This window comes from Sinohyriopsis cumingii, chromosome 9 (genome assembly GCF_028554795.1).
Source record: "Sinohyriopsis cumingii isolate HCF-2022 chromosome 9, ASM2855479v2, whole genome shotgun sequence".
Lineage (NCBI taxonomy): Eukaryota > Metazoa > Mollusca > Bivalvia > Unionida > Unionidae > Sinohyriopsis > Sinohyriopsis cumingii.
The window spans coordinates 45,598,856-45,615,732 of NC_142969.1; the positions used below are offsets into that span (position 1 = coordinate 45,598,856).

The 16,877-nt window shown below is 34.4% G+C and overlaps 1 protein-coding gene across 2 annotated transcripts in view; it reads right to left on the reverse strand.

The window, feature by feature from the left end:
* Window positions 1-9,355: 9,355 nt before the first annotated feature.
* LOC149791729 (uncharacterized) overlaps window positions 9,356-16,877 on the reverse strand; it is a 38,914-nt gene continuing 31,392 nt past the window's right edge. For both annotated transcript variants that reach the window (XM_089969244.1, XM_089969245.1), the window contains 2 exons: window positions 11,681-11,780; window positions 9,356-10,867 (listed from right to left, as the gene is read on the reverse strand). In XM_089969244.1, the coding sequence (XP_089825370.1) occupies window positions 10,803-10,867; window positions 11,681-11,780 (165 nt within the window). In that variant the 3' untranslated portion in view covers window positions 9,356-10,802. The remainder of the gene's footprint in view (window positions 10,868-11,680; window positions 11,781-16,877) is intronic.

Here is a 16,877-nt window from a genome sequence, read left to right on the forward strand (position 1 = left end):
AGTTCCGCAAGCGAGCTTAGTGTTTTCCTCCTTTGAACTCCTATAAGAGAGGACTGGACGATGACTCATAGCCGTACTGAGGCAGTTGTGGACTGACGACTACGCTGTTGAGGAGGTACGCACTACCTGTTAGTACCTCACTGACTTACGTACCAAACTGGAATAGGTTTGAACGTTAGCAAAGGGGAATCTTAATCAAGCAGAGGCTCGTCAGGCGGGATGCTACAACAAATGCACTAAACACGCCAGTAGTAGATTAGGTGTTGCTGCTGTTTCCCCAAGAACACAACAATCTACAAGTGTCGTGGAGATGGCCCTACGTCTTAACCGAGAAGGTTGAGGGACAGACCTACCGGATACGGCTACCATCTAAGGAGAAACTACAATGCCAATCTCCTTATGAAATATAGAGAACGAGAGCCCACTAGCGATTTAGTTGTTGCCACGATCGTCACCAAGGACACCGGAGGTGACCCGGAAAACGCGAACACCGTTCCGAGCTGTCCATTGACGAAGGAAGAGACATCGTCGGACGTAGAGTGCGACCCTGTGCTGTCTAGGGAGCAGCGGAAGGAGATACAGACGTTGCTGACAGAGTATTCGGATGGACTTACAGAGCTACCAAGGAGCACGTCACTCGTCGAGTTAAGTTTAAAGCTAGAGGACGACCATCCAGTTCAATGGAAACCCTACCCTTCGCCCACACTAAGCAACAAGTGGTAAGGAAAAAATTGAAGAAATTATTGCTCTGGGAGTAATCGAACCGGACGACTCCCCGTATAGTTCCCCAGTTTTCCTAGTACAGAAGAAAGATGGCACCCGTTCTTTTTCGCTTTGAATACAAGAAACTGAGTCAGTTGACGAAATTTCAGGTCGAAATACAACCTGACGCAGAACATATTTTCGCCTCCGTGTTAAGGGCGCTATATATTTCGAAGATGGATTTGTACAAGGGCTATTGGCAAATCCTCGTGAGAGAAGAGGATAGGTCCAAACTTCCGTTTGCTACCCAGACGGAACCTACCGATGGCTGGTTATGTCCGTGACTTAGTCATTGCGTCACAGTCGAGTTCGCGGTTAATTCAAAGAGAACTTTGCCGTGGTGGTGAGAAACACGGTTTGTTTTGCAATCATCCATTGATGTCATCGGTCGGCTTAGGCTTAGAGTCTGGAAAACCCGACATTATAACATATCAGTACCACTACCACAGACAATTTTCAAAGAGACCACCGGTATCCAATCAGAACTAAGTCAAATGTTTGGGTGGGTTTCTCACGCAGCCAGACATTTTCCTGTTACATTCATTTTGGAAAAGAGCTGGAAAAAGGAGTTCTAGGGAATTCGGATGAGATGTGGAACAAAGGCTTCTTAGGAAGCTTTCCGGGTGGGATAGGACGCTACGCGAAGATTAGAGAGAGAAGAAGATGTGGAGAGCGCGTGAGAATAGGCAGTAGTGCGAAGTCACAGGGCCTGGAGAACGGAAACAAGGGTACCGGAAGTACCGACAAGGCAGAAGTTGCAGATGAGTAACATAGAAGCGACACGGGAAGGAAACACTCTCACTTTTAATTTCGCATGATGAAATAATTGCCAATTTGAATAGGTCTTGTATTGATTGGAAGCAATTACATTGAAAAATTGTCCTGCAATTGTTGAATACCTTGAGATAGTTTATTAAATTGTTATACCTTTCACCTTATTATTTTTTATACTTTATACATCTAGACCGTCGGCCTTGCTGACTGGGGGCTCGGAGCTATTTAATCTTAAATGTCCGTCCTTCTCCGGTGTTGGTAATACGTCCTTAGGGGGCATGTGACAATCATACTCGTTGTCCATGATATCACTGGTTTTATAGACAGGAATGGGACACATCACAATTCATTTTGATAATATGCCGGTTAAGTTAATGATATGCTATTTCATTATTGACTTTCTGTATGTGAAATGTCACCAAAGCAAGCAAGAGCTCGAATGCCAGGATCAAGGTGTAAAACTGCATGCAGCGTGATTAAGAAATTGTCTTTTCACAACTCCACATTTAGAGTAGTGAAGCATGAGTGAATTAGAACAGTCAGCATTTTGGTTTGTGAATTTCTCCTATCTTTAAGTTGTTACATCATAGGAGATTTCTTACGTTTGGTAGGACATTATGCCTGTGCTTCTTCGTTTTTTTCTTCTCTTTTTCTTCTTATATTATTTAACATCCAATATTCTGTGAGAAGTTTTCTGAATACTTATGGAATATATATTTTTTTCATTTACTGAAATACTTGATTTGTCCAAGAAATAATATTTCACATCTTGAGTACCGTTTTCGTGAAGCTCATTCCGTGGTAATATTTCTCATAGAATATTTTCATGTTGCAAGGGACCAGATTATACATAAATATAATCCTGCAACTTGGTTCCTGAAGAGATGTCTCCTCATGCCAAAACTAGTACTTTGTTTGCGGTTTGTTTTATCATTCGCAAAATTTTGAATACTTGATAAGAATATTTCTCATTGTTGACGGATTTTGCAATCTTATTCTTGAGAAGGTTTCCCATTACTCACATCTTGAATTCGTAATGTCATTTGTGAATATTACTTGTGGAAACTTTAATTATTGATATAACAATGTATATTCAGCACTGTAGCATAGTAGTATGCATCAGGATGAATAAATTCGTTATTACAGTCAAATACTAACCAGCACTGAAGGAAGTGTGTTGAAATCCTACATCATTGCACAGTTTGTGACAAATACATGGATGATGTGGGGAAGGGGAGGGGAGGGGAGGGTGCGTGAGATTCTGCAAGTACATCGAAAATTAGGCGCATAGGTAGCGTACAACAGCAGATCAAGACCAGCAGAAATACTTTCGAATTTTGTTGCAAAAGGGGTCACCTTTGACCAAGTAAAAGAACTGAAAAGCATCGGTAACCTAATCTTTATCTTCACCAAGAAATCCCTAGTAAGGAAATAACACATTACAAACCGGACTACAGATAGGTGTTTAAAGCAAAATGATGACGACACAAAGGGGTTCCATAATGTCCTTACATGGGTAAGCATTTTCAGGATCGCAAAGGAGAAAACGCAGAAGGTACTTATATTTTTATACTTTATGGGCTTCCGCCTCAAAATATAATACCGTGTCTTTGTATTCTGTACATTCCCTGCAGAAGGTGCATAAAGACAGATAATATGGTTCGAAATTGAGCTGCTGAGGTAGGCAAGACACCGTCGATATCTAGTGATGTGGAAGCGGTGATCGAAAATGACATTTTAGAAAAGATCTCAGAGGATGATGATGAGGAAATAGGAGAAGAGGCCATCATGCAAAAAGACTTAGTTCAGGAGGATGTTGATAGAGACCATGTGGGAAACTCGATCCCCACGTTTTGTTAACTTCATAGTTAATTTCGTATCTGTAAAAAAGTAGGAAGAAGTGAATAATAAACGGAAGCCATAATGCAGAAAGGTGATAAAGAAAAAAAGCAAGAAAATGGAAAAGAGAAACCAAAAGACAAAGACAAAAACACACAACCTTAGTCCACCAGACTCAGAAATAGAGCCAGAGAGTAAAAACCCCTAACTTGGTGATTTGGAAGAAAGCAGTCCAATTAGTGAACATATCTTTTTAGGATAAACGAGGAACATGAAAAGAAAACCATTTAAAAACGAAGGTTATATGAAAAATCTCTCGCTTGATGCAGAATAGTCGAGATAACCTGGATAATCAAGAATAGGCAGAACAAAATAAGAAAATAAAATACAAGGGTTTCACATTAGAAAGATGAATAGTATAGCTATAGAACAAAAAATGCAAAAACAAAAACACCCCCTCACCCCAGAAGACAAAAACATGTCACTCTTGACAACTAAGACAAATAGCAAAAGAATGCTAGTCGTATGACACGATCATTATAAGCTTATCCATTATACAAAAGAAAGAGGAAAGATAGAACTAATTTGTGTAAATATTAATTATATAGACATAATGAAAATTGTCGATACCATTCATAAGTAAAATGAATTAAAAATAAATATAGAGGGAAAAATAAAACGAGGAGTAAGAATATTTATAGAAAAATTAATTAGAACAAATCACAATGCCAATTTATACATAATGAAGAAATGTTCAAAGGGAGATTATGCCAAAACCCCCAAACTATTATTTTATAAATGTGAGAGTATCATTTAGATAAAGAAATCTTCAAGTTTAATATACAAATAATGATCTGAATAATTATTCACAACAAAACTCTGTGGAAAAAAAGAGTCAATTTTAATTGTAAAAGAAATAATAGAATTACAAGTTTCAATGTGGATGATAAGCTCATATTAAGGCATATAAAACTAAAACACATATACACGTTTTATTATGAATTTGTTGTACATGTACTTTGTTTCCATTGATTACGTAGTTTTGAGACGGTCCCTTGTCCAAAGCAAATGGCTGCTTTTGACGAGTTTAATCTGAATTCATTTAATCCATTTTTGTTGTTATTTTAACTCGTCACTATGTTTGCGATAAACTATAAGGTGGTTATTTCTTACCGGATGATGATATTTTATGCTGCATTGTTCGTTTAATATATATTTTCTTCGTCTGTCACTGCCTCCTGGAACGTGGTTCGCTATGTTTGTAGTTGCATCATTGTTCTCAGCATTCTATCTTACTGAGAGCGATGTGGAATCGGGTCATAATTATTATTTCCGGTTCAGCACTCACAAATGTTGTCCTATTCTCGTTTTTAGAAAAGTTTTTTTCTCTCATTTTTGGCGCTGATATAAGAGATTTAGGCATTCTTTGGATTGATTTAAAGGTAATTATTTATTCTTTAGAATATAAGCATTATTTTGTGGTTATCTGTGTTTATTTAAGAGACAGTGTACAGTAAGTAATGAGACATTGATACTGATCCGGAAATTAAATTTGTGACCCATTGCACGTTGCTTTGTATATAGTCCAGCCTGTCAAAGAAATGATCTATGACACGAACTTCACCGTGAATTCATATTTGAAGGTATTTTAGATTAACATGTGATTTATTATCACTGGACACAGTGGAACGTCAGTACTATGAAATACAAATAGAGGTTATACAGGAAAAATATCTGTTACTTGAGTCCAATTGGTAGCGTTTCTTTTTCTTTCACCTGAATCGGGGAACCTTGGTTGTCCCTGTTGAAGATATTTGTATAAACATCCAAGGTTCCGGTAGGATGCAGAGAGTATAAATAAGGTTTAGTCGTCCATATTTCAGACAGATGGCAATTACGCTCTCAGTCGTCTGTCTAAATTCCAAAATTCGCTATTAAAATTGTTACTGTTTGGGAAATTTTAAAAAACCCTAATTGTATTGAGGTAAACTCATCTCGAAACTGTTACTTTATTATAATGCCAAATTTTTGGTTTACCCGGATATTGGGTTTTCCCAGAATTTGTCTTATCCAAATATCCTATTTGGCCTTTATGTTCATTTACCCAGGTTTCGAGTTCTTCCAAATTTCTGATTCGCTAAGATTTTGTCTAATTCACTTTCGGCTTTTTCCAGGTTTTCGTGTGAGTTTATTTTTACATATCTTTTATGTAAGTAGACTGTACATGTCTCCATCTAATGGATTACCACAAGATGATATAAGCAATATTATAAACTTTACAAAATTTAAGTTAGTTAAAAATATTTACGATAAAACTCTGTTGTTCTTAAGTATACGAACAATTGTGGAGTATTGTGAAAATCATGCTTTGTGAAGCTTGAAAATGATTAAAATCTACATTGTTCTGTCTAGTTGAAATTATGACAACACAAAGAAGAGAAAAAGGAGAACACAATAAAATGTAAAACATCCATTTTAATTTTATTTATAACATTATAAATAACATACTTTTTTATTAATTGTCTGTAATATCTTTTGTCTCTCTCTCTCTCTCTCTCTCTCTCTCTCTCTCTCTCTCTCTATATATATATATATATATATATATATATATATATATATATAAGCACACATACAAACAAAACGATTTATGCAAGAAATAACAGATTTTATACAACAATACATTGTAAGAAAGGTAATATGGATTAAAAGGTAAAACAGATTACTGATTCTAGACCATTTCCCAATAACTTCAGAAACATAAGTGTTACATCCGCAAAAATAGGGTGCAGGGGTCATGTAAAATTATTAGATATTAGAAAAGGAATACAATTGTATACAAACAAGATAATTGCAAACAGAATAATAGGAACGTTGGAATAATGACCATATTCAAAAATTCATAAGAGTTAAAATTAAAGATGAAAACATTAACTAAATATATATTTAGATACATGAAAAGGCAGAATAAATAGTTAAGACAAAAAAATTATAAATATAACAAAGAGCGCTAATTCAAATAATATTTACAAGGAGGATGCCAAATTTACAAGAATAAAAAAATATGGAACAACATAAACTAAATGTAGCCAGAAAGAAGATTTGGTAAATTTGGAAATATATATGTTAAAGCAAAAGGTATATATAGAAAAGAAGAATCAGTGGGCGAATAAAAGAAAGAACCCTATAAAATGTAATAGTAGGTGAGAAAATAACTGATAGTAAGCAAATTAACTAGGAAATCCGCGAATATTATACAAATCTAATGTACTATATAAAACATAGCACAAGAAACTATCAATGTATATTGTGACCGTATCGAGGTAAAACAAATAACAGAGCTAGCTAAGAAGTCTTCTGACATTCTTAAAACAAATAAGAAATCAAAGAAGGTAAATTATAAACTAAACGTAAATTTCCTGGCTTTAATGATCTTGCACCAGATTTCTATGACAAAAAAAAAAGAAGAAAGAACAAATGCCAGTTTTAGACATATCATGTAATGCTATTTACTTATAGGGAGAAATACCATCTTTGATGAAAGAAGACAGAATAACTACAAGATATAAATGGAATGGAGATATAATGGAATTTAAGAATTGTAGATCAATATCGTAGCTAAATACAGACTATGCAATTATAAGCAAACAATTAGCAAACGGAATCAAAGGCCGCGTGGATGAAATAATAATTATCAATCAAAACTGCGTGGAGACTGAAAAATAATATAATAAATATTTAGAGTATAATAAATTGGAAGGGAGAAAACGGGGTAGTGATTTTGCTTGATCAGAAAAAAGCCTTCGACAGAGTCAAACATTTTCATATATATATAAATACGGTTTTTAATAAATTTGATTTCGGTTAAATCTATCAAAAGTGAGAAAAATACTATATAAAAACTTCATATCAGACTTAAATGATGAAAAACATATTGCACCAACTAACTATATAGACAACTATACAGTATTAATGTACATTGAAAAGAGGGCTAAATACAGAACTGGGCCCTGGTTTTTGTCTCCTTGCAGTGAATCTGCTATTGTTGCATGGACGTGCATTTCTTATTTTATTTTATTTTCTGTACTGTCATGAACGTGCCATGCAACTTGTAAGACGTTTTCCATGCTTCTTTTGTTCTGAATTGTTAGAATTTTCTCGGAACCATTTCATTTATAAGGCCAGCCCAATCCTTTTTTAAAAAACATATTTTGTATGGTTTTGATCATTTATATCTGTTTTATTGAAAGAAAAAGAATAATGAAATGTAAATGACCTTCCTTTTTACTACTCATTGTTAAATAGTCAAAAGAGTTAAGAATCTTAAATTAAATATAACATTTTATAGCAGGGAAACCTTTTCATTTTACTAAAGCAATACCAATATGCAAAACTATTTAATATAAAATTTGTGTCTTTGTCTTGATTCTTTTTCTTAAATTTAAATATGTTCCAGCATTTTTTTTCATGCTATGTGGTCTGCATGATCTGCATAATATTTGGCTTGCTTTATTTGCTGCAAAATATATTTATTACTTCAGGGTTTCCTTTCTTGCGAAACATTTTATGTATTCATGCTATGTGATTTGAATATTGCTTGCTTTCTTCGTTCCGAAATGATCAGTTATATTTTGAAGCTCGTTTAATGAAGATCAGAGCCCAAGCAACATCTTATTCTTCCTTCAAGAAAAGGCAAAGAGAGATTAGAACAAAACTATTTAATTCAAAAGATTAATATTTTATCAAATGTTAATGAAACAATTAATGACGATTTGATAAGAGAAAAACAAAATACGTTACAATCATTGCATCAGCAAACACTTCAGTGAAAAGGTCTCCAGTTGGATGGATTCAAGAAGGTGGGAAAATGGCTAAATATTTTTGCAGGTTAGAAAACCGAAACCAGGCCCGGACCTAGAATGTTTGGGGCCTAAGGCAGCAAGCGATGAGCGGGGCCAAAGGCAAAAACAAATCTGTTCAAGCTCACTACAGTAAAAGAAATGTATAGCCAGCAGCGTGGTGCCCCTGAAAGCGCGGGGCCCAAGGCGGTTGTTTCGTTCGCCTTGCCATAGGGCCGGGCCTGACCGTAATTATGTTTGGAAAGTCATGAGAAGTATCATAAAAAGTGGATACACTCTCATTACCAACCAATAGGAATAATCAAGGAGACACAATCATAGCATGAAAGTCTATAAGCCTCAAGAGAAGTTGAAAGCAATAATTATATTTAATAAATGATGACACTAACATTCAAAACTAACTGGAAAAGGAGAAAAGTTATATGAGTAAGATATCGTATCCTGAAACTTTAGCTCCCTTACGAACATGCAAAAGTCTAAAAGTTCCGATGGGTTTTCTACATTACTGAACTGTTAATAATTTTGTTAATGATGTGTAATATTTTCTAGTTGGGCCGCTTAGTTATGGTTATGAAATAAACAGTCTCTCAGCAATCAGAAGAAAGGAGTTATTACATGCATTCCTTAAGGTAATAAAGATTAAAGATAGGAATTATCTAATGAATCGGAGAATATTATTTCTCATTATTACTAACTATAAAGTGGTCGAAGCATGTATTGCTAATAAGATTAAAACTCATTACCATACCTGATTAATATTGCTTAAACTGGTTTATAGCTGGTAGTTCCATTTGGAAAGATATAAAGCATTATATGATATACTGTTTTACCCTGTTTACCAAGTATGTTACTATAGACTAAGTTTGAAAAAATGCTATGATTCTATGGAAGGAAAGTCTTTATTTGAAGTACTAACTTTCTTCGACTTCAATATTTCAATAATTAAATGGCATGAAATATTTTATCACAGTATAAAAAACTTGTTGACTGTGAATGGATATACTAAATATTGTTATATATATATATATATATATATATATATATATATATATATATATATATATATATATATATATATATATATATATATATATATAAGGTGATCTCCTTTGACATTATTTCTTGTTACCCTGTGCAGAGATACTGTCATTAATTGTTAAAAGGAATGAAAATATTAATGGTATCACTACAGAGGGAAACGAATGTCTATTATCTCAGAAAGCTGATAATACAACATTGTGTTTGGATTAATCGAAAACATCTATTATAAAGATAATGCTGACATAAAAATGTTATATAAAGATCTTCGGCCTTAATGTAGGCATAAAAACAAATATGGATAGAAAGAATGAAAAGGAGCCATAACCGTTTGTAAATAGTTTATAATGTATATTGGATAGGTCATAGTTTCACAATGTAAGGCAATATTTTTTTCTAAAAAATTAAATCACATAAAATCTTAGTTATGAATGTCAATTAAATGAAATGAAAGTACTATTGACTCATTGATCAAAGAGATTCTTAGCCTTATGGGAAAATTACTATGATAAAGTCGCTTGTTTTATTAAATTAAATTACATATTGATAAGTTTACCAAGAATGGTCAATTAAAATGTCAATACTTTATTCTACAAGCACTTCTGGAAATCGACAGTTGAAAGGAAAAAAAGAAACATAAGTTATGAAGATAGAGTAATCGCAATATTTGAATGAAACAATTTTATATTTTCTTTTAAATTATCCATTGTCAGAAGAATATTTATCAGGAATATAAAATGGAATCAACTAATGTTTCATTCGTTTAATTTTGTTGACGATATTTGACAAGCTTGGTATGAATTCTGTGTAAACAAACATAAGAGATGTTGATGCTATACTTTTTTAAAAGTCGAAAGAGTTTTTCAGATTTACTTACTGGTGCTCTAATGTATAACGAAGATATTTAAGTCGGAGGATGGTCTTTATTTTGCCATAGCAATGGATTAAAACGGGATATTGATTATTAACGATATTGTCAAGAGTAATGGAGAAATCTTTCAAAGGAAAATGCGGATGTGTATTTATTATTACGGTATAGCTGATCGCTTCTCCAATTTTGTTCTTTTCTTTTGTTTTTTGTTTTTCCCTTTTTATAATGCAAAGTTCAGTTGCTTGAACTCTGTACATAGACGAAAAGAATATGTGGAAAAGAGAAATTATGAGGACCAATTACAATGATTATCATGCAATTACTTAACTTACAATGCAAATATGAAAATGCGATACAACAACCATTGAACGACAATTGTTCCGTGATACAAAATGTTTTCAAGAACTTCATCACTCTAAAGTACAAATATATTTTTTTGTAAACAAAAAGTAAACACACTTTTCAATCCGTACGCATACATTCGTACACATACAGGATTATGTGTGCTAGGGAATTATCCCCACGTTATCGTTCAAACGTAGTCAAACTCACATTGAGCGGACATCCTAACTGTTATTTCTATCATTAAGAACAGTATCTAACGCCCTTTTAGTCTTGTTTTATTCTCGATAAAATATACTGAGTTCTGATATGGTATTACATTAAAGTAAAAGACAACAGCATGACCCTTTGCATGGAGTAGTGCTCGCTGGAGTGACGTCAGCCACTACAATAGAGAAAGTGAGAGAGAGAAGAGTCTAAGGAAATGATGATAACTGGCTCGTAAGCTATGTAAATATTGCATAAACATATACTGATTGAAGGACAGAGATTTCAGCTGGGTCTACATATATATAATCAAGGCCCGTTCGCCAAAAGAGTCTGGTAATGAATAAATAAGTGTCCACGAGAGCGAGAGAGAGAGGGAGAGAGAGAGAGAGAGAAAGAAAGAGAGAGAGAGAGAGAGAGATCGCGAGAGATAGCGAGATCGAGATCGATCATATCATACTTCATTTGATTCTCCTTTGCTTTTTATATGTACATATATGAGGCTCGGCAAAAGAAACAGTAGAAATAGGTAATATAAGGTGAACCATCCAACAAGAGAGAGAAAAAATTAAGAAAATATAAATATTAAGAACACAGAAGGAAAATGGAAGTTTTTTTGATCATACTTTGTTCTCTGTTTGTCCGAATGCAACCACTGTATGTAAAATAAATGTTCCAGCTTAGCAATGGATTAGTAATTAAGCATGACAGTATGATCTGTTTTTATAACTTTAGTGTAAACAAGATATAACAGGTCAAGTTGATACGGATATGTATCAAAGATACACGCTAATAAATTTGCAAAATCCGTCTGGTTATAGTTTCCTTCATTTAGGATCCAGGTGGCTCGTTTTGTTTTCTTGCCACTTTTGTTTATGTCCTGGATAGATTCAAAGCTCTCATATCTCTTTATATAGTAAATTGCTACATGCAAAATGCTCGCATTTTTTAGAACATAATTTTGATTTATCTTACACATTATTCATCTTACTTTCATATTGTTGGTGGTTGTCTTCTCCTTGACTGGAATCTCTATAAGCACGCGCAGCTCCCTGATGGTCACTTGCTTCCGTTACTGATGTAGAAACAGTCTGTAACAAATTGAAAGTAAATGAACTTGTCCAATGATCTCATTCGAATACATCTATCTATCTATCTATCTATCTATCTATCTATCTATCTATCTATCTATCTATCTATCTATCTTTAATTGTTTGTTAGTTTTATTTTTTTTATTTTTTTATTTCATTACATGCTATTCTAATGTAACATTGTATGTTTGACATGATCTTGTCCAAATTTTAGTTCATTTCTGCTTGACGCAAATTGACTTTTTAATTTTATTCATTGTAAAGAACTAATATTATTATTAATAGAGGAAGTAAATAAGTTTATTTGGGTCAAGGTATTTTAAATTCCTAAGTGAATTTTGCAGGTTATTGCTTTTATTTTGTAAACATCAGGATCATTCTAGAATTTTATTTTCCATTGCGGTAATGTTTTTTTTAAAAAAATAATAGAAAATGCTAATTTAATTGTGACTTGAGGTCGAGTAGAGAACTATGTATATAGTAACTAAGAGGATTTTATCATTCGTGCTTTAAGATGTAGCACTTTCAGGCTGTATCATGTTGTGTCCAGTTGTGCTGAATTTTATTTTTTTTCAAATTATTGAATTCAAATGATTAATTTCTCTTGAAATACCATAGTGGTCTGATACAATTCTTGGATAGAGACATTTACTGGAAGTTATAGTGTGTTCAGACCTGGAAATCTATTTATGTGATTGAACAAAAGACTTTTGGCACATCAACACACTAGGAGCTATAACAGACACATCATATATATATATATATATATATATATATATATATATATATATATATATATATATATATATATATATATATATATATATATATATATATATATATACTGCATAAGTTTGTGTAGGGCGCAAATTGAGATTATCCAAAGTACTCACAGCTGGCTAACCTATATTTTATTGGAGATTCCAATGCAGTAGCTGAACCAAATATATTGAGGATTACAAGAATAAGGTATTTAACAAGTTCTTTAGAGATACTAATCTAGTAAGAAGTTCTGGTCATTTAACAATATGCACTGGTCCCCAATTATTCATTCATTCTACTGAAAACTATGACTGATCATTTTGTACTTTCGGATCAATGAATGTGCAACCTACGAAGTGTGCATATTTTTCAGATAACGAAAAGCAATTGGCATCTGACCACCGTCCTTTAATTATGTTCCTTCTTAGTTTCCTGTGGGAAAGACTTTAGACAGTTTGTGAATAGAAATAGCATAGCTTGGATGCTGATCGCTCGAAACTTTCCAACGCAACTGGAACATGCATTAATCTCATGAAATCCAAACCAAGAAGCCACAATAGAATTTGCCACGATTACCTCAGAGAGTGTCTGACAACTGTTTGATGCATACCTTGAGACTGTGTGACAGAAATATCCCATACTGTTTCCAGTTCGACATCTTCCTCCGATTAATCTTTTATTTTCAGAGGTAAAATGTCGCTTTCATCAGTAAATTAAATTGTGTTCTATTTTGCAGAAAATGATTGCACTTGTGCTTTTTCTTTGTAAGGTAATGTTAGCAGTTATGCAGTCTTGTTAGTCCGTGTGTCTTCGTGTACAGCTGTTAATAATTTAACTAACTAATTAATTAAATAATCCATAAATTGATTAATTAAATAAAGAATCAATTACTCAATTAATTAAGGAATGAAAGAATGAATGAACGAATGAATGTATGAATGAATTGATGAATGAATGAAATATTGAATTAACGAATGAATTAATGAATAATTGAATTTCATGATTAATCCAATAATTCATTCATTCATTTAGTCAAGTAGAGTGAGTATATGTCCAGACCTAGATTTAGTAAAACCTGATACTATTATTCTCGCTCAAATTGCACTACAGACTTTCCTTGTACTGCAGTTTGCATCACGCTGTAGAGAAGAAATGACTGATCGTCCTTTCGCTCTCATCGTTTGATGAAAATGTGCAAATGAGTGATAACTTTTTCATATTCCTGTATGTTCTTAAATTTTGCACCAACTGTACTGTGGAGACTTAAGGCAGAACCTTTACCATTGGGAATTACGGATAAACCCCTTATATTTAATTTGTAAACACGCTAATATATTTACAGAGAAACGTTCTTGTCAATGTACATTGTTTCGGACTAGTTTCCAGTTTGCCAGGGGAGTGAGACAAGGAGGCCTTTTGTGAACCTTCATATATACAACATTTATAAATGATTTACTGCTACAGTTAGAGAATAGTAGAATTTGAAGAAAGCTAGGATACAAACCGGTAGGAAATACAACTTTAACGGATGATATTTCCCTTCTGACTACTTATCCAAAGAATATGTATAAGCTGGCAGATATCACTTACGTTTACATTAACAAATGCCAATTTGAGCTTAGAGTCACAAAGTGTTACGAAATTTAAAACACAGGAATTGTGTCAGTATGAAATGGTACCTTCGGTCGTTTTGTTTTTCTGTTGTCGTTTCTGCATAAAATCTGGGACACCGTATTAACTCTCCGTCCAATAATATAACACTCGAGACATTGAAAGAAAGGGAAATATCTTTTTAGATCCTTTGGTATAGGAATGAAACAGAATGGTTTACAACCTTTGTTTGCTGAAAATGTGGTCCAGAAAGGTAAAGTTTACTTCCGTGTTTTATGGTAGTGAATTATGGTGCAACGTTTCATAAAATTTAATTCTTCATTTGACAAAAATCTGACGTATTTTGTCAAACATTTACAAAGCTTTCAGACAAATACAAAATCCGACATGATGATAGAATGCTAGGTTGGATCGAAGCAGAGTCCGATATTGAAAAGAGACGACCAATGTTTTTAAACAGATTATGTTTGAAATGTAATGATGTCCATGCAAACCTTTGGACACCACTGCGCTATTTCAATTTATTTTGAGCGGATGCAAATCAGGTCACAGGGTAATTTCAAATATTTAAAATGGTTTAAAGAAATTTGATTTGCTTCAGTATCAAGCATATTTTTTCAGCATTCCGACATTGCCGAAAAACAAGCTTGGTAAGAATAGGAGTAGTGAATGGGGATACCCTAGCGACAATGGGAATTAGCATTACAGACCCCCCCCCCGGGACAATCTGGCGACAATGGAAAATTAACATGGAGAAAAATCGTGGGACAATCTGGCGACAAGGGAAATTAACATGGAGAAAAATCGTGGGACTGTTGAGCGACAAGGGAAATTAACATGGAGCAAAATCGTGGGACTGTTGAGCGACAAAGGAATTTAAACAGGGTGGGACTGTATAGCGTCAAGGGAAATTGAACATGGGATTTTTTTAAAAAAAAAATTTAAAAAAAAGAGGGGATAGGCAATCGAAAGTCATTCTCTTTTCGAGACCTATGAGTGGCCCTGAAAAGGACCTTTGGGTTTATGTTAATATTAACATAGATGGCATCTGTCACATCTTCTTCTTCTTCTTAAACTCCTTCTAACTGCAGGTCCATACACAAGTACCCTCTTGAGGCATCCTTGTCTTTCTATGTAAACTCTTCTCATCCATAGACTAGTATCTGTCCTATCAACAACAGTCCACTTGGACCGGACATACATGAGCATGTCCGTCCTAAACATCATTGAAGACACAAGGGTGGATGATTCAACTGTGGTCCACATCTTGAGGCGACGAGAACAGGTGAATCAATGCAGTGAACTGCGCTTATTTATAGGTAAAGGAAGGATTGAAACGGATTGAGTTCATTCACCAATCCGAACACGCGTTACAAAATTCAGTCAGCCCGCATCCAATCCGAAGAGAGCAGTCTGTGACGTCACGTGGTCTATATAGATTCGCTAGCGCCTGTGTGCTGTCAATCCATGCGACAGTGATTCAACATGACGGAAACTCAGAAAACGATCCATTGGGGTGCACCAGCAGTGGAGACCGCCCAAGGGAACCCGGACTTACTTTCAGAAGAGGTAAATTGGGATTTTGTGGATTTTCTTACCTCGCAAGAATTTGTTCCGGAACCTTCCTTACCTTCTTCATTACCGCAAGTGGAGAATTTTAGACAGAGACAGAAAGAAGAATTGGAGAAATTTATACAACGACAAAAGGAAGCGGAACAAGCTTTTCTCCTACAGCAACAGCAGCAAGAAGAAGAGGTAAGAAAAAAACAACAACAACAAGAAGAAGTAGCAGCAAAGAAACAAGAGGGTGAAAATCAAACGGTCACGGTACTGTTGGACATTTTAGCGGAGTTAAGGAGTCTGAAACAAATGTATCAGACTTCTTTATTACGACCGAAGAGAATACGACCTTCCCGAGCTAAACACCTCAACCCTGTGACTAAGCCTGTCGTACCACCCTTAGTGATTTCAACCCAATCATCATCATCATCATCAACAGTACGCAGTCCAGAAGTAGGCCTTGGCCGTGGCAAAGGCTTAAGGCAGTTAAAGTTGATTGCTTAAACTCACCCCTACACCAAAAAAGGCCCTTTTCAGGGCCACCCACATTTCTCGAAAAGAAATACAATTTCAATTGCCAATAACTCAAAAAAAACAAAAAAAAAACAACCCATTTTACCCCTATAGTACGTGTATATGAGTGCGTGAGTGTAGCTTCTTATTTTAAAATCACAACTCAAAGACACTTACCTTATGTAATTAATTTATTCTTTTATTCATAGTTACAATCCAATTCACAATTCACAACAGATCACTTCAAAACGTTCATTCACTTCTTCTGTCTCCTTGTTTAGTCTCTCTGTTTTTTAAATTTCTTCACCGTCACACTCTTTTCCTCTTCTTCCTCCTCGCTTCCTTCCCTTCTTCTTTTCTACTCCTGTTTTTTTTTTCTTCACCTGTCTGCTTTCTTCCTCTGAAAAATCCCTCTCTTCTTCCGAAGAATCCCTCTCTTCTTCTGAAGAATCCCTCTTTTCTTCTGACTCCTCTTGTTTCTTTTTTGGGCAATCTGGAGACCAATGTCCTTTTTCTTGACAATAATAACAGGTATCTTGACTTCTGTCTTTTTTAGCCCCTTTTTTTCTTTTTTGACGGTCTGGACACTCTGAAGACCAATGCCCTTTCTTCTGACAGATATAGCAAGTATCTTCACTTTTATCTCGAAAG